Below are 19,002 nucleotides of genomic sequence, written 5' to 3'. Positions count from 1 at the left end.
GCATGTGGGTTTTGGCGTATCTAAAGCGACAGGGTCTGTAAAACACTACAAGGTATAAAGTTCTGCAACAAAAAGGCTTATGAGGCAAGTAAACCAACAGAAGAAGTACAGCTGTTGCCAAAAGTTACCAAGCAATAGTATATAAGCTACAAAGCAACCAGTCATGAGGCATGGTACCTGGTATAGCTTACAGGTCCACCAGTAATGAGGGGGGTCGTTGTTCTGGCTCCCTCCCTAACAGTTGGTATGCGATAGCAACCAGATCCAAACCCACGTTATGAAGATCTACGGCCTGGTCATGAAGTACGGGAGGCGTTGGAGTTAATAAGTGCATGCTAGGTGCATAGCGGGACCCCATTCTGTTACAGGTGCAGGCTTAGAACGTCCCTCCTAATGCAACATCTGCCAAGTTACAGTGTGTAGTGACATGGGACAAGACTTTTCACAGAAACTCTGTATGTTATTTACGGCACAGAGGGCTTATCTCTAAGTTGGGGAACTGCCTTAAAGTTTAACTGTTCACATGACCGCAGTCCCCGCCTGGTCCCGGGCATTGATGAGGTGCCCCACGTGGTTTCTCTTTTCATTTAGATCATAAATCTTATCCTTTCTCCTGAAGGACTTGATTCTGGGAAATGCATTGAGTCAAGGGCTAGTCCCACCACAGTCAGATACATTATAAATACAGTACTGTATATACTCGAGTATAAGCCGAACCGAATATAAGCCGAGGCACCTAATTTTACCACAAACAAATGGGAAAACGTATAAACTCAAGTATAAGCCTAGGGTAGGAAATGCAGCAGCTGCTGTAAGTGGAAAAAAGAGGGCCAACAATGCCCATATGCAGCTTCACTCTGCCCATTGCAAGCCTCACTCTGCCCATTGCAAGACTCACTGTGCCCATTGCAAGCCCCACTGTGCCCATTGCAAGCCCCACTGTGCCCATTGCAAGCCCCACTGTGCCCATTGCAAGCATCACTGTGGCAATTGCGATCATCTGTGCCCATGTACCTTATCCGCCATGTCAGTATTGATGAGGAGGGAAGGAAAGCCATATTACGCTGTACATTGTCCCCTCTAAATTAACAGCAAGGCTGTGTGTTTAGGAAGTTCCACGCTGTCAACGCCGTCCGCGCCATCCACTGTAACAAAGCTCCGCCTCCTCCTCGTCACGGACAAACGAGGAGGAGGTGGTATAGCGTGGACGGCGCGGACTTCTGCCAGGTACACTTCACCCACTCCGGCTGGAGTGGCGACGTGAGTTAAAGTCCCATTGGAGGCAGGACTGCTTCCGTTTAACCATAGACCTGAATCTGCAAATTCTCCTTTCACCAACCTATTTCTATCTACCTCAAGTTAACTGTTTGCCATGTTGGGCAAGAAATAAAGCACAGAAAACGACACCCTGATGTTTGGACATTCCGTTATTGTATCTCATCATCATCCCTAGACACATCACGGAGGTAACATAATCATGCCGTTCCAATCTAACCAGCGGCTCCTGAGGGGGTAGCGCTACACACCAATCAGAGAATGCTTTGCAAACATTGAAAAATGCAAAGCATTCTCTGAATGCCACCTTTCAGTGTTCTCAATGCAGCAGCCGCTCGGCACAGGACTCGGAAGCTAGTAAAGATCACTGGAGTAGCATCTACTACAGTGGTTTCCAGCTTCTAGAGGCATCCTACATATATGGTATATGCATAGTCACTTTGGTCCAAGCTGGACCAATGCTACTGTGTAAAAATATCCATATCTTAAATTCTTCTATAAATATATCAGTTGCAAGTAGCTGTCTCAAGAATCTCAAGGTTCCATCTTCAACATCTGGAAAGTAAACTTTCTGAGCTTCAAGTACTTCTTTTTTAGTTCCAGCTATACAATGAAAACATCTGTGGTACCTGTGAGGTCTCAACGTCAAGGCAGCTGATAAAGAAAACAGACAATATAACTTAAACTACAAGACAAATACCTGCAGATGTAATCACCCTTGCAGGCATCCAGCGGGGTCAGGCAATTTGGCTTCTCTTTTGACTCATAGGAACATGCTGGGACAATGGTTTGTCTTCTACGTTCGGCACAAGCTGTGTCTTCGCATGGACAGAAGAGGAGTTCATTGGTGTACTCTGCAGGAACCCGGTCAAAGAACTTCCTCAAGGCCTTGTGGCACTTGGAGCGATTACAAGCATCATTCCGTGAGGTGGTGCGTATACACATTCCGACATACTCCGTCCGTAGCTTCTGGCATGTGGCGTCTACGTTACAGGCTTTGGCGGCATCCAGGCAACGGTTCACTTGTGTGACTTCATTCTCAGAACCTAGAAAAGATGTGACACTTAAAAAGCTGATCTGGATTTGAACAGAAACACATTAACCACTTAAGCCCTGGACCTTTAGGCAGCTAAATGCCCAGGCCAGGTTTTGCGATTCGGCACTGCGTCGCTTTAACAGACAATTGCGCGGTCGTGCGACGTGGCTCCCAAACAAAATTGACGTCCTTTTTCCCCCACAAATAGAGCTTTCTTTTGGTGGTATTTGATCACCTCTGCGGTTTTTATTATTTGCGCTATAAACAAAAATAGAGCGACAATTTTGAAAAAAATTCAATATTTTTTACTTTTTGCTATAATAAATATCCCCACAAAAACATATATAAAATGTATTTTTTCCTCAGTTTAGGCCGATATGTATTCTTCTACCTATTTTTGGTTAAAAAAAAAAGCAATAAGCGTTTATCGATTGGTTTGCGCAAAATTTATAGCGTTTACAAAATAGGGGATATTTTTTTTTTTTTTTTACTACTAATGGCGGCGATCATCGATTTTTTTCGTGATTGCGACATTTTGGCGGACACTTCGGACATATTTGACACATTTTTGGGACCATTGTCATTTTCACAGCAAAAAATGCATTTAAATTGCATTGTTTATTGGGAAAATGACAGTTGCAGTTTGGGAGTTAACCACAGGGGGCGCTGTAGGAGTTAGGGTTCACCTAGTGTGTGTTTACAACTGTAGGGGGGTGTGGCTGTAGGTCTGACGTCATCGATCGAGTCTCCCTATAAAAGGGATGACTCGATCGATGCAGCCGCCACAGTGAAGCACGGGGAAGCCGTGTTTACATACGGCTCTCCCTGTTCTTCAGCTCTGGGGAGCGATCGCGTGGGGGCAGCTAGAAACGAATAGCGGTGCCCTCGTCCCGGATCGCTCTCCGCGGGTTTCCGACCGCCGCATTTACCGGGGGGGGTCCCGATCGGACCCCCGACCCGCGGAAAGGCGGGGACGTACAGGTACGCCCATATGCCTGTACGTGCCATTCTGTGGACGTACATATACATGCGGCTGGCGTTAACCGGTTAAAGCAGTGGTATCAGATACAATTTTACAGTACATATGCAGGCTGTTCTACCTTCTGTTTTTCTTTTGTTGTGACTTTCTACACTGGAAATCTCAATAAATATATTTGTAGCCCTCTGTTTTCCTAAAAAAAAAGGGGCTATAGTGTAAATTTAGTTTTTGGCTGAGCTGTAAACAGCTCAGATTGATTGTATATAGTTTGTTAGGTTCTGTTCAAACGTGGCTGAGTTGTGCAGTTCTCACTGTTACCAGTAGGTGTCACTAGTACCACAGGCCAGTATGAGATTTACAATCAGGTTCAGCTTTAATGAATATTCTTTTTCCCAGAACAGCCCAGTAGGAGGTTCCTGGCCGCTGTGCATTCTGGGGAAGGGTATTTATGGGACAGATGCCATGTGCTCTAGTCAGTCTTCACCTCATGACCCTCCTGGCCTGAGGCCACGTTGCTGCAAGCTCTGCAGGTAGGCCCAGAAGCCTGTCTGGGGCCTACTAATCCTGAGGAGGTCTTTAGGCTGTCTTGCCTGTTTGGAAGAAGTCAAGCAAAGCTGAGGAGATCCATGGGATCCAGGAGGGCATGGTGACTCAGTGGGAGGACGCACCTATATTTAAACTATCCTCACAGTACTGCCGGATGGCTTAAAGGTTATGGTACTGTGAAGCTGTTCTACAAATCTAAATCAAGGTAACTAGCTTCTGACTGCTAAGTCTGTGAGAGAGACTTGTCCAGGAGTTCTACTGGCTGCTAAGTCCTGTGAGAGGGGCTTATCCAGAAATCATACTAGGTCGATGTGAGAGACCTATCCAGGTATCCAAGATCTGCTAAAAGAAAGCTGTTTTGTCTTTGGATTCAAGGAGTCTGTAAGTGATCTGCAAAAAGGGTATCCGAAACCTCCCCTAATCCTATTACTGCTTTCAAGTTCTTCATTAACCTCCCTGGCGGGAATGATTATTTCAGAAAAAAGGTGCTGAAAGCGGTACCATTATTTGCAAGGAAATTTGGCGTTTTATACTCTAGGCCTGTAATTCTTAGGAATAACTCACTTAAATCTGACCAAACCAGAGTCTAGTAGGGTATGAAATTTTTTTAAAAACAAAATTATAAATTATAATATAATAAATAATTATAAATAATTATAACAAATAATAATATAATTATAATAAAAAGTATTCAATAATGTAATCAAATCAAAAACACTGAAATTTGCTCAGTTGCAGAATTGTCGCTGTCATTACTTTTATTTTTTTATGACGAATTTCCCCACAAATCGCTATCGCACAATTCTGCAAGTGATTATAAATTATTATCGCTGTTTTCTAGCTGCTCTAAAACCATTTTTGACATAAAGGGACACTTTGGACAATCTACAGTTTCCAGGCAGAAAGAACAGTTTTTATTATATAAAAGTACATGTAGGGCACTGGGCAGACCACTAGGGACAAGGGGTGTGTGTTTTTTTTACATACAGTACTGTAATCTATAAGATTACAGTATACTGTATGTAAGGTGTTTGTTCACCTTTTTGAATTTGGCGCCGTTCTCCGCCCCCGTGCGTCGTAACGTCGCAGGGAACGGAGATCGGCGGCACACAGAGGCACTGTGTGAATCGAGCGAGGTCCCGCTCGCTCACACAGCGCGGTGGCATCGCTGGATCCAGGGACAAGGTAAGTAAACCAAGCCTGTGGATTCAGCGAGGCGAGCCCGAGTCTGACTCGGGGTTACCGATCGTAGCCAAAAAATCTCACCCCGAGTCAGACTCGGGAATACCGCCAGGGGGGTTAAAGCATTGAAAAACACTTAAAGTGACGGGCGCCCAAATTCTTTTCTAACTTCCCATTATAGCCCTGGGGTGAATGTAAGCTCGCTCCCTGTCTCTCGAGGTACATTTTTGCTCCCAGTAGACCAAGGGGGGCGCTACATATATATAAAAGACTATGGTACATCTATAGCAAAAAAAAATATGCCATAGTAATTTGTATTTTTAGAAAATGAAGATAGAAAGTAAGGGGCGATCCAAAACTTTACAGCCACCACCAGACATTTTCTACCGGACAATTCTTCCAGCAACAACTTTTAAAGGCTGTATATTCCCTCATTGTAAGGAGATTCCTCTCACTCGTTTTTGTGTCTCATGGATAGATAGCAAAGAACCCGCACCCATTAAGTACCTTCTCCATTCTAACTTAAAGTGGAGGTTCACCCTATAAAAAAATTCTAACACTAGATCCAGCCCAGTTCTGCATATAAAATGACACTGACCTTTTTTTTTTCCCGTAGATAGCGTTTAGCCGAGGAATTCACCGCGGCTTCCGGGTAGGGAATCCCGCGGGAGTGGGCGTTCCTATTGACATGCCAATTGATTGACATGCTAAACGACGGCGCACACAGCGCGTCACGACTTCCCGAAAGAAGCTCGGGTCGGCTTGGCTCTATTCGGCGCCGGTGCCGCAGGCGCCGAATAGAGCCAAGTACCGATAAAAATCGCAGATCGCTGCCATTACTAGTAAAAAAATAAATATGAATAAAAATGCCATAAAACTATCCCCTATTTTGTAGACGCTATAATTTTTGCGCAAACCAATCAATAGACGCTTATTGTGTTTTTTTAATGAAAAATATGTAGAAGAATACATATCGACCTAAACTGAGGAAAATTTTTTTTTTTTATATATTTTTGGGGGATATTTATTACAGCAAAAAGTAAAAAAAATCATTTGTTTTTCAAAATTGTCGCTCTATTTTTGTTTATAGCGCAAAAAATAAAAACCGCAGAGGTGATCAAATACCACCAAAAGAAAGCTCTATTTGTGGGGAAAAAAGGAAGCCAATTTTGTTTGGGAGACATGTCGCACGACCGCTCAAATGTCAGTTAAAGCGACGCAGTGCCGAATCGCAAAAAGTGGCCCGGTCGTTGACCAGCAAAATGGTCCGGGGCTGAAGTGGTTAAATTGAAAACAAAAATCTAAAATTTAGATTTTCCAGCAAAATAGAAATTGATAAATATTTAAAAGGAGATACAGTACTTGTTCTGGTGACAACTGTCCTAGAGATTTTCTCTCACTTCCTGATGTATTATGAGGACAGGAAGTGAAAGCTCTCAAAAGGTTGGCTTTATAGAGATACCACAAATCAGTTAGTTAATATTAGGATATCACATGCCAAATATGGAACAGCATGAATTGTGAGACTGGCAACCAATGCAGACTAGTCCAAGATATTGTCTTCTCCATTGCTACCTATGGTTGTGAAAGTTGAACCGCGAAAAATGCAGACAGAAAGAAAATGTATGTATTTGAGCCATGGTGGTAAAGAAGGACATAATGGAGCGCATAATACTAGTTTTACTGGATGACAAAACTAAAGACCAACTATAAGACAAAAAGTCCAAAATATGCTTAGTGATAGTAAGAAGTGGTGATATGGATAGGTGACAATGTTAAAGAATTGGCACCAACATCCCTGTAGATAAATATAGACAAGGGAGGTTTTTGGGGTGATTTTTGGGGGTACTAGCAAAAAGACGTAATTTCAATACTCCAGAATATAAAATAACATAGATTTTGTTACTACATACAAGACATGGTTAAAAAGTTGGCTATAAGTTGTGTGCACAAGTGTAGGAAAACATCTAGAATTCAAAACAGATGGAAAAATTGATCACTCAACGATAGCATTGGAGTGATTGTCCCGACATGTTTTGCCACTCAGGGCTTCCTCAGGGGATGTTTTAAAGACAATTACAGTAGATGTGGCACTGCATAGAACAAAACACAGTTAAAAACATACATTGACTTTTAATACAATACAGTACAAAGAATTAATAATAATAATAGGGTAAAATATGCTGTCGGCCGCCATGCCCACCCACCAATCGCTCACCCATATGGAGATCTTATGCCTGCGACTCGATGTCAAGTCGAAAGAAAAACCTTCACATAAGGGAATGTCAAACAAGGCCCGAAAAGATTATTCGGCTGAAATCTATCCAACAGAGTATTGTAGAAATTGATTAATTAAGATATGCTTATTGATGTCATCCAATACAGGTCCTCTTACATGTTTTCATCCATTAGGAGCTTAGTCATATGCCTCCTACACACGACCAGTTTTCCCGTCAAGACAAAAGAGAACATGTTCTCTTTTTTCCTGCAGCGATTCCCGGCGGTCTTTTTCCCGGCAGTTTCCCTATGGGAAACACTGTGGTGGAGCATACACACCGTCGGGATTCCCGGCCAAAGCTCTTACCGCAGTTTTCCAGACGGGAAAACCTCTGGTGTGTACAGGGGGAAAGTTATCGAGCAGGTTCTCGGTTTTCCCCCTGGGATTCCCAACTGACTTTTTACTGCCGGGAATCCCGGTCGTGTGTACAGGGCTATAGAGTCACAGACTGTTTGGAGCCAGCATTTTTCTGTCTTCAGTTACCTTTAGGATGTGGTAGAACGGTCATTGATGTGCAAAATGATTAATGTACAGCTGACAAATCTGCAGCAACTGTGTGATGCTATCATGTCAATATGGACCAAAATCTCTGAGGCCGCGTACACACGATCAGTCCATCCGATGAGAACGGTCAAGTCCAACACGGTGACGTAAAACACTACGACGTGCTGAGAAAAATGAAGTTCAATGCTTCCAAGCATGCGTCGACTTGATTCTGAGCATGTGCAGGTTTTTAACCGATGCTTTTGCATACTAACCGTCGGTTTTGACCTATCGGTTAGGCGTCCATCGGTTCAATTTTAAAGCAAGTTCTAAAATTTTTTGACTGAAGGATAACTGACCGATGGGGCCCACACACCATCGGTTTGGACCGATGAAACGGTCCTTCAGTCCGTTTCTATCGGTTTTGACCAACCGTGTGTACGCGGCCTCAGGAATGTTTCCAACACCTTGTTGAATCTATGCCACGAAAAATAAAGACAGTTCTGAAGGCAAAAGGGAGTCCAACCCCTTACTAGCAAGGTGAACCCAATAATGTGGCCAGTGAGTGTATCTGGATAGATAATAAGACAAACATGAATAGAAGGATCATATTACATTGGTGGTCATTGGGAAAAGGGCCCGTTATACTGGCGATCAGTATAAAGAATGCCTACCCTACAGATAGATCCTTGGTGTCAGTGGTTACTTTTCTGGGTGGTGGAAATTGCTCATTGCGCAAGGAACCTCTAGCAACCTCTGGAGGGTTTCCCGAAACCCTTGTTGAGAAGGGAGGGTGCTACAAAAAATTGAATAGACAGATAAACAGACAGATAGCTAGATAGATAGATTGTGGGGCAGATCCACAAAGAAATTACGCCGGCGTATCTATTGATACGCTGGCGTAATTTCAAAATTCCTGCGTTGTATCTTTGTTTTGAATCCTCAAAACAAGATACGAAGGCATCTCGGCTAGATCCGACAGGCGTACGTCTTCGTACGCCCTCGGATCTAAGCTGCAATTTTTCGGCGGCCGCTAGGTGGCGTTCCCGTCGAAATCCGCGTCGAGTATGCAAATTAGCTATTTACGGCGATCCACGAACGTACGTCGACCCGGCGCATTTTTTTCCGTCATTTGCGTTCAGCTTTTTCCGGCGTATAGTTAAAGCTGCTATACTGAGGCATACTCAATGTTAAGTATGGCCGTCCTTCCCGCGTATAAATTTTGAATTTTTAACGTCGTTTGCGTAAGTCGTTCGCGAATAGGAATTTGCGTAGAATGACGTCACCGTCGTAAGCATTGGCGGGTTCCGGTTTAATTTCCAGCATGCGCATTGGGATACCCCCAGGGACGGCGCATGTGCAGTTTAAAAAAAAACGTTGTTTACGTCGGGTCACAACGTATTAACATAAAACACGCCCCCATCACAGCCATTTTAATTCCGCGCCCTTATGCCGCGATAGATACACTACGCCGCCGTAACTTATGGCACGGATTCGTTGTGGATTCAATTTAAAAAAGATAAGTTGCGGCGGCGTAGCGTATCTTAGATACGCTGCGCCCGGCGCAGATGTACCTGGATCTGCCCCATAGTGTGTATAGAAAAATTGGGAGATAGAGATACAGAAATAGATTCAATAAACAGACAGAAATATAAGATAATTTTGATAGATAGACTGACAGATACATACTGCACATTGAGACAACTTTAGATAGTTTGGTTGGCGGAGCACTAGACGTTATAATGTTAGAGCCCACACAGGCACAATTCCGATGTGTAATGTTGCATGGTAAAGTCATTAAAGAGCCACAATCTCAGCATGTTGGGAAGTCTAGCTGTAGCATGGAACAATTCTGATTTCCACATGAAATCTAATCATTTATGTCTCCTGTGAATCCTTTCCTTGAGCAAGCCCCAAGAAGCGGGGACAGCTGGTCACCTAATATCTTCATCCATCATCCAGAGAGTTTCTTAGTACCTGCTCTTCCATGTGTTGCCTGAAAGGCAGTGTTCGCAGTGCATAAATCTCGCGCCTCTTGCATAACAGGGTTGCACATGAGGCTCCCAACATCCTTTGGGGCCCGGGCAGCATAATTGAAGGCAGGTGTTACATAGACAAGTGCTACAAGGATCTTGGCTGACTTTGTATGTTAAGGTTGATCTGATACCGCTGTTTGCTTCTCCGGCTCGTTGGGTGGTTTGCCGATCTCTCTGGAGGCCCCCTGTGCCAGAATCGTTCTGGACTCCGACTTCTTTGGATTTATTGGGCTCCTTTCCTGTCAGAGCTGCTCTGTCTCTTCCAGCAGACGATGATATTCCACATGGACAAAATGAAATGTCATTATTCATCTGCCAGGCCTCGTCCAAGAACAGCTCGGAAAACTTATGCTTAACTCCAGCAGAATTCTATCTAACGTTAGGAGTAGTGTTTGCTCCTTTTAATGTATAGACTGGACAGAAATGTGCATAAAGTCCTTTAGACAGGAAAAGAGGAATAGAAAAACAAAATACACAAAAAGATAGATATTTTTTAGTGAGACTGGTTGGTGGATTTTATGTGATGAAGACTATAAAGTGGTATTTATGAAAAAGGGGGGGGGTGTAATGGCGCTTGCCAATAGAACGATAATAAATATATAACCAATTATAAATGAATGCACATAAAACGTGAATGACTGACCACACTGATACACTATCCAATTAAAACGTGTTTCACTCCTAGTTCCTTATGTCCCACCATACATCAACATCAATGATGAGAGGGATGGATAGCGTGATAATACTTAAGTCCAAAATATATGATTGACTAAAAATAATTTAATAATGGTGCACAAAACTCGTGCTTAATAAAATATAAATATAAAAGTGTTCAAAAAATAGCGGTGCTTCAATATAATTTCCGAAGTGTAAAGTGCTCCAAAACAAAGTCCGGTAATATAGGGCCAGATTCAGGTAGAAGTGCGGCGGCGTAACGTATCGTTACGATACGTTACACCGCCGCAAGTTTTCATCGCAAGTGCCTGATTCACAAAGCACTTGCGATGAAAACTACGCCGGCGGCCTCCGGCATAAGCCCGCGTAATTTAAATGGGCGTGTGCCATTTAAATTAGGCGCGCTCCCCGCGCCGGACCTACTGCGCAAGCTCCGTTTCGTAGCTCCCGCTGTGCTTTGCGCAAAGTGACGTAATTTTTTTGAACGGCGGCGCGCGTAGCGTAATTCTGTATTCCCGGACGGCTTACGCAAACGACGTGAATTTTTAAATTTCGACGCGGGAACGACGGCCATACTTTACACAGCAATACGATTGCTGTGTAAAGTTAAGGCACCAAAAACGACGACTAACTTTGCGACGGGAAACTAGACTAGCGGCGACGTAGCAAAGGCGAAAATCTGTCGTGGAACGCCGTAACTCCTAATTTGCATACCCGACGCTGGTTTACGACGCAAACTCCCCCCAGCGGCGGCCGCGGTACTGCATCCTAAGATCCGACAGTGTAAAACAATTACACCTGTCGGATCTTAGGGCTATCTATGCGTAACTGGTTCTATGAATCACTCGCATAGATACTCTGAGAGATACGACGGAGTATCTGAGATACTCCGTCGTATCTCCTTTGTGAATCTGGCCCATAGTGCTTGATTGTATATTCCCAAAGTGCAATAGTGCTTGAAAAATGATACTGCAATCCACCGCACAATCACTTAGTGTAGTTGTGCAGAACAAACTCCAGTGTATGGTAATGCTAGCCTCTCACCTTAAACAAGGCTATAATGAGCCTGTATTGATGCCAAAGCCCAGCAGATTCCATTGCAGATAAGTGTCTCCAGGTCAGCCCTGTTGTTCCAAACGCCTGGCTGCAGATCTCCCAGATTCTAACCAGATCGCTCCCAGAATGGCACTCAATGAAAGCACAGTAGAATCCCCATAGTGTAGTAGGTAAACACTATTTTAATAAAACTAATAATGCACTTACATTTAAAATAGCTGCAAACAGCATACAGATGTAACAGCAGTGTATAACTCAGATCTCAGATGTCTCTGCTCTCGGCCGTGAGCGGAGATGACGTCACCGACGGCTCTCCTCCTTCCTGACGCGTTGCGTGGCTGAACGACGCCACTTAATCATAGGATCTGCTGGGATTTGGCATCAATACAGGCTCATTATAGCCTTGTTTAAGGTGAGAGGCTAGCATTACCATTTTCATAATTATCCTCGGTGTGTGAGCACCTTTTAGTAGTGGCTGCTGCTTTTAATTAATTAATTATTTATCTATATATTTTAAATATTTAATGTCCAGCTTTTAGTGCCCTTGGTTAGAGTGGTTTTACGCATTAGTTCCCCCCCCTTTTATATAAAGTGGTATTAACTACTTGCTTACTGGGCCCAGACCAATTTTCAGCTTTCAGCGCTGACGCACTTTGAATGACAATTGCGCGGTCATACAACACTGTACCCAAATAAAAATATTATCTTTTTTTTCACACAAATAGAGCTTTCTTTTGGTGGTATTTAATCACAGCTGGGGGTTTTATTTTTTGCTAAACAAACAAAAAAAAATGAAAAAAAAATCATGTTTCATAGTTTGTTATAAAATTTTGCAAACGGGTAATATTTCTCCTTCATCGATATGCGCTGATGAGGCTGCACTGGTGGGCGCTGATAGGCACAGATAAGGTGGTACTGATGGGCACAGATAAGGCGGTATTGATGGGCACAGATAAGATGGCACTGATGGGTCCTGATGGGTGGCACAGAAGGGCACTGATAGGCGTTACTGATAGGTACCACTGATAGATGGCACTGATGGGCAGCGCTGTTGATGAGGCACTGATTGGTGACACTGATAGGTGGCACTGTGGGCACTGATAGGTGGCACAGATGAGCTGGCAGCAGCTTTTCTTGATCAGGACCGATGTCCCCCTGACAGCTGCCTGTGATTGGCTTTTTTTTTTCTTCTCACGCTATCAGCGCAAGGAGAAAAAATAGCCGAATACCGTCTCTGTTTACATGACATGATCAGCTGTCATGATCGGGCTCGACCCCTTACTCCGATCTGTGATCCAGCAAGTCTCATAGACTCGCTGATCACAGAGCGTGCCACGCGTACCCTGCAGGGGGCGCGCTGGCCGCTCGAGCACGGGAGGACGTCTAGTGATGCCCTCCCTGCAAAGTAGGTCCGCGCTGTAGCCGGATCTAAAGAAGTTAAACCAAAAAAAGTATAATATATTGCAGCTTACTTGTCCTTAGATATGGTGGCTACATAAATTTCTTTTTTTTTTAGGATTTTTTTAAAAACTTTATTGGGAAAACGATGCGCGTGCCAACGGGCGTTCCCCCGATGGCAGCCGGGCACCGGCGATTGCCCAGTAACTGAGCAAGACCGTAGATCTCTGTGTGTAAATGTGAATGGTCCCAAAAATGTGTCAAAAGTGTCTGATGTGTCCGCCATAATGTCGCAGTCCCAATAAAAATCGCAGATCGCCACCATTACTAGTAAAAAAAAATACTAAAAAAAATTCATAATTATGTCCCCTATTTTGTAGGCACTACTTTTGCACAAACCAGTCACTACACGCTTATTGCGTTTTTTTTTTTTTTACCAAAAATATGTAGAAGAATACGTATCGCCCTAAACTGAGAAAAAATATATTTTTTTCCAAAAAATTGGGATATTTATTATAGCAAAAAGTAAAATATATTGGCCCGGATTTTCGTAGCACTTACGCCGACGTATGTGTAGATACGCCGCGTAAGTGCACAGATGCGCCGTCGTATCCATGCGCCGGATTCTTAATACAAGATACGCCTGAATTTTGGCTTCCTCCGACCGACGTAAGTTTCCTACGCCTTCGGAGCCTGGGCGCATATTTACGCTGGCCCCTAGGGGCGCTTCCATTGATTTACGCGTAGAATATTCAAATGACCGAGATACGCCGATTCACGAACGTACTTGCGCCCGTCGCAGTAGTATACGCCGTTTACGTAAGGCGTACGTCCAGTGTAAAGTTATTCCACCTATAGGAGGCGCATCCCATGCAAAGGTATGGACGACGGAACAGCCGTCGTATTTTACGTAGGACTACGTGATTAGGGCTGGGCGTAGATTACGTTCAGTGATTCGATGTATCTTAGGCGTTAGGTCCGACGTGATTCTGAGCATGCGCACTGGGAAGCGTCCACGGGACGGCGCATGCGCCGTTCGTTCGGCCATTCATTTGCATGGGGTCACGGTTCATTTAAATGGATCACGCCCACTCCTCCTACTTTGAATTAGGCGGGCTTACGCCGGACAATTTAAGTTACGCCAGCGCAACGTTGGGAGCGAGTGCTTTGTGAATACTGTTCTTGCCTCACTGAGTTACGTCGGCGTAGCGCATATGAGATGCGCTACGCCGGTATAAAGATGCGCCGAGCTACGTGAATCCGGCCCATTGTTTTTTTTTCAAAATTGTCTCTCTTTTTTGTTTATAGCACAAAAAATAAAAACCGCAGAGGTGATCAAATACCACCAAAAGAAAGCTCTATTTGCGGGAAAAAAAGGACGTCAATTTTGTTTCGGAGCCACGTCGCACGACCGCGCAATTGTCAGTTAAAGCGACGCAGTGCCGGAAGCTGAAATTTTGCATGGGCAGGAAGGGGGTATTTGTGCCCAGTAAGCAAGTGGTTAATATGTGTTCAGTTTAAAAGGGATGAGGTGGAAACCCTACTGGAGGCCCATTACTGGGAAAATAGATTTTTAATGTGTAAAATTAGTTTGAGTGTTTACCTTGTGCAACACAGCGTCACAGCCAAGGCTAGAGTTATCTTCTTGCCCCATCAGGCCAAATGTCTTGTGCAGCCAATGCTCTGTGTGTAATTATCTATGTACATATCTGTCTGGAGGCCAGGCCTCCATTGGATCAGGTAGCTCCCAGAACCATCCCAGAGGAAGAACAATGGAACGTTCTGTGTGCTGTGCACAGTGGAAAGTGTATAGAAAGCCTGCAGTAATGCTGTGCATTATTAACCCAGCGTGCACCCTTAGGACAGTGACCAGATGCTTGATGTTATTGCTTCACTATTCCTTAATCTGCTCGAAAGTTTTCCTCCAAATTGTATTGCTGAGTCTGTGCCTTCCTATGAGGATAATGTCATTACATTTCAGCTGCCATACTGAGAGACTATCACCATGCTCCCATTGTTTAACTCTCAGTACCAAGGAGTCCTTGTACCATGGCTACACATGAATAGAGCCCACTGGTAAAAGGGGCAGCAGAGAACACTTATGGAAGTGTTTGACATTTGGGGCCACAGTACATCAGACGAAAGGTTGACACTGGTCATCCACTAGATAAAATAGTAGATGGGTTAATAGATAGATATTTTCAATAGACATATGAGAGAAAGAAAAGAAAATATAGAAAGATAGATAGATAACAAGGTAATTAAGAAGTGAATAAACTGCAGTAATCCATAATAACTATAGTTAGTAGGCTTATCTCTGCACAATGAGCATCACTTTTTCTTGATGTAGGATAGATAGATAGATAGATAGATAGATAGATAGATAGATAGATAGATAGATAGATAGATAGATAGATAGATAGATAGATAGATAGATAGATAGAAAGATAGATTTGATAGATAGAAATAGATAGATAGATAAAATAGATTAAAGTTAACAGATTTTCAAAATTAAATCCAGGGACACCCGACTGACCATGTTAAGGACACGCAGGGCTAGATTCAGATAGGTTAGCGGATCTTTACATCCACGTAACCTATCTGATTTACGTTACGCCGCCGCTATTTTTTGAAGCAAGTGTTTTATTCAGAAAGCACTTGCCTCTAAAGTTGCGGCGTATCGTAAATCCCCCGGCGGAATTCAAATTCCGCGGCTAGGGGGCGTGTACTATTTAAATCAGGCGCGTCCCCGCGCCGATCGAACAGCGCATGCGCCGTCCGCAAATTTTCCCAACGTGCATTGCTCCAAATGACGTCGCAAGGACGTCATTGGTTTCGACGTTAACGTAAATTACGTCCGGCCGTATTCGCGAACAACTTACGCAAACGACGTAAAAAATTCAAAACTCGGTGCGGGAACAACGGCCATACTTAACATAGGATACGCAGCACTTACCCCTGCAGGGGTAACTTTCCGCCGGAAAAAAAGCCGAACGCAAACGACGTAAAAAAAAAGCACTGGGCGGACGTTCGTTTCTGAATCGGCATACATGCTCATTTGCATATTCGACACGTAAAAGATATGAAAGCGCCACCTAGCGGCCGGCCTGGAATTGCAGCCTAAGATCCGATGGTGTAAGTCACTTACACCTGTCGGATCTTAGGAATATCTATGCGTTACCTGATTCCTGAATCAGGCGCATAGATACGATGGCCGGACTCAGAGATACGACGGCGTATCAGGAGATACGCCGTCGTATCTTCTTTATGAATCCGGCCCATTGAGCGCAGAGCTAAGGAGTATAACGCAGGTGGTCAAACAGTATAGCTAGCTTCTGTGTTCTTAACCTATAGCAGCCCCCTTTCCCGTAAGGCAAGCAGGCCTACTGGTACTCAGTTGCCCCCAGGTCTTATACACAATGCTATAGTGATTGGCCACCACGCCGGGGCAGACACAAACTGAGCAAAGCAAACAGGTACCTGTGGTTGGCAGAAAGGCAAAGTGGTTCAATGACAGTCCAGGTACAAGGTGGGCAAGGTTCAGAATAGTCAGGGTCCAATCCATAGTGAAAAGGCAGGCAGAGAAAAGAATATAAAAAAAAGGCAGGCAGAATTCAGAGAGTAGTTCATATCTGATCTGAGGTCATAAATAGGGGAATCCAAACAGCAGAGCAGGACAGACAGAGAGCTTGCACTTATTACACATGTTATCACAAGCATGAGGCTGCAGGCTTGGCTGGCTTAAATCAGGTTTGGTCTCCACCCAGAGCTCATCCATCACCTTGCAGGTGGACAGGCAGAAAGAATGTATCACAACCAAAACCAGGATGCTGGAAGGTGACCAGCAGCTTCCAAAGAACAGGAGTGTTTACACGCTCCTGACAGTAACGCACCGAGTGCAGAGGTCAGAAGTAAGTGATGGACCGAGTGCAGAGGTCAGAGGTAAGTGATGCATTGAGTGCAAAGGTCAGAAGTAAGTGATACAGGTGAAACTCGAAAAATTTGAATATCGTGCAAAAGTTCATTTATTTCACTAATGCAACTTAAAAGGTGAAAGTAATATATGAGAGAGACTCATTCCATGCAAAGCAAGATAGTTCAAGCCGTGATTTGTCATAATTGTGATGATTATGGCTTACAGCTCATGAAAACCCCAAATCCACAATCTCTAAAAATTAGAATATTACATGTAATCAATAAAACAAGGATTGTACATAGAACAATATCGGACCTCTGAAAAGTAGAAGCATGCATATGTACTCTGTACTTGGTTTGGGTCCCTTTTGCAGCAATCAATGCCTCAATGCGGCATGGCATGGAAGCTATCAGCCTGTGGCACTGCCAAGGTCTTATGGAAGACCAGGATGCTTCAATAGCGGCCTTCAGCTCTTCTGCACTGTTGGGTCTCATGTCTCTCATCTTTCTCTTGGCAATGCCCCTTAGATTCTCTATGGGGTTCAGGTCAGGCGAGCTTGCTGGCCAATCAAGCACAGTAATCCCACGGTCATTGAACCAGGTTTTGGTGCTTTTGGCAGTGTGGGGGAGGTGCCAAGTCCTGCTGGAAAATTAAGTCAGCATCCCCATAAAGCTCGTCTGTGGAAGGAATCATGAAGTGCTCCAAAATCTCCTGGTAGACGGCTGCGATGACCCTGAACTTAATGAAGCACAGCGAACCAACACCAGCAGATGACACGGCTCCCCAAATCAACACAGACTGTGGAAACTTCACACTGGACTTCAAGCATCTTGCAGTGTGTGCCTCTCCATTCTTCCTCCATACTCCGGCTCCTTGGTTTCCTCCATACTCCGGCTCCTTGGTTTCCTCCATACTCCGGCTCCTTGGTTTCCTCCATACTCCGGCTCCTTGGTTTCCAAATGAGATGCAAAAATTACTCTCATCAGAAAAGAGGACTTTGGACCACTGAGCACCAGACCAGGTGTGGTTTTCTTTAGCCCAGGTAAGACGCTTCTGACGTTGTTTGTTGCTCAGGAGGCTTGACAAGAGGAATACGACATTTGAAGCCCATGTCCAGGATCCGTCGGTGTGTGGTGCTCTTGATGCTCTGACTCCAGCCTTAGTCCACTCCTTGTGAAAGTCCCCAACACTTTTGAATGGCCTTTTCCTGACAATCCTCTCCAGGCTGCGGTCATCCCTGCTGCTTGTGCACCTTTTTCTTCCACACTTTTCCCTTCCATATAACTTTCTATTAATGTGCTTTGATACAGCACTTTGGGAACATCCAACTTCTTTTGCAATTACCTTTTGTCGCTTTCCCTCCTTATGGAGGGTGTCAATGATGGTTTTCTGTACAACTGTCAGGTCAGCAGTCTTTCTCATGATTGTGATTCCTACTGAACCAGACTGAGAGGCCATTTAAAGGCTCAGGAACCCTTTGCAGGTGTTATGGCTTAATTACCTGATTAGAGTGGGACACTTTGAGCCTAGAATATTCCACCTTTTCACAATATTCTAATTTTCTGAGATTGTGGATTTGGGGTTTTCATGAGCTGTAAGCCATAATCATCACAATTATGACAAATCACGGCTTGAACTATCTTGCTTTGCATGTAATGAGTTTATATCATATATTAGTTTCACCTTTTTAGTTGCATTAGTGAAATAAATGAACTTTTGCACGATATTCTAATTTTTCGAGTTTCACTTGTACACTGATTGCAGGGGTCAGGAGTAAATGATGCACAGAGTGCAGAGGTCAGTAAGTGATGCACAGAGTGCAGAGGTCAGTAAGTGATGCACCGAGTGCAGAGGTCAGGAGTAAGTGATGCACAGAGTGTAAAGGTCAGGAGTAGGTGATACACAGAGTGAAGAGATCAGGAGTAAATGATGCACAGAGTGCAGAGGTCAGGAGTAAGTGATGCACCAAGTGAAGAGGTCAGGAGTAAGTAATGCACCTAGTGAAGAGGTCAGGAGTAAGTGATGCACCAAGTGAAGAGGTCAGAAATAAGTAATGCGCAGAGTGCAGAGGTCAGCCGTATGCATTACATGGAGAGCATAAGTCAGGAGTAACACTAGCAAGTAGTGGTATTTTCTCAATCA

The 19,002-nt window shown here is 44.1% G+C and overlaps 1 protein-coding gene across 1 annotated transcript in view; it reads right to left on the bottom strand.

The window, feature by feature from the left end:
* The window catches only part of GFRA4 (GDNF family receptor alpha 4), a 209,714-nt gene that overhangs the window by 34,087 nt on the left and 156,625 nt on the right, over positions 1-19,002 (bottom strand). The window contains exon 5 of the mRNA XM_040357334.1: positions 1,976-2,321. Coding sequence (XP_040213268.1) covers positions 1,976-2,321 — 346 coding nt within the window. The remainder of the gene's footprint in view (positions 1-1,975; positions 2,322-19,002) is intronic.

Source organism: Rana temporaria, chromosome 1 (genome assembly GCF_905171775.1).
Source record: "Rana temporaria chromosome 1, aRanTem1.1, whole genome shotgun sequence".
NCBI classification, from domain to species: domain Eukaryota; kingdom Metazoa; phylum Chordata; class Amphibia; order Anura; family Ranidae; genus Rana; species Rana temporaria.
This window is presented reverse-complemented; position numbering and strand designations above follow the sequence as displayed.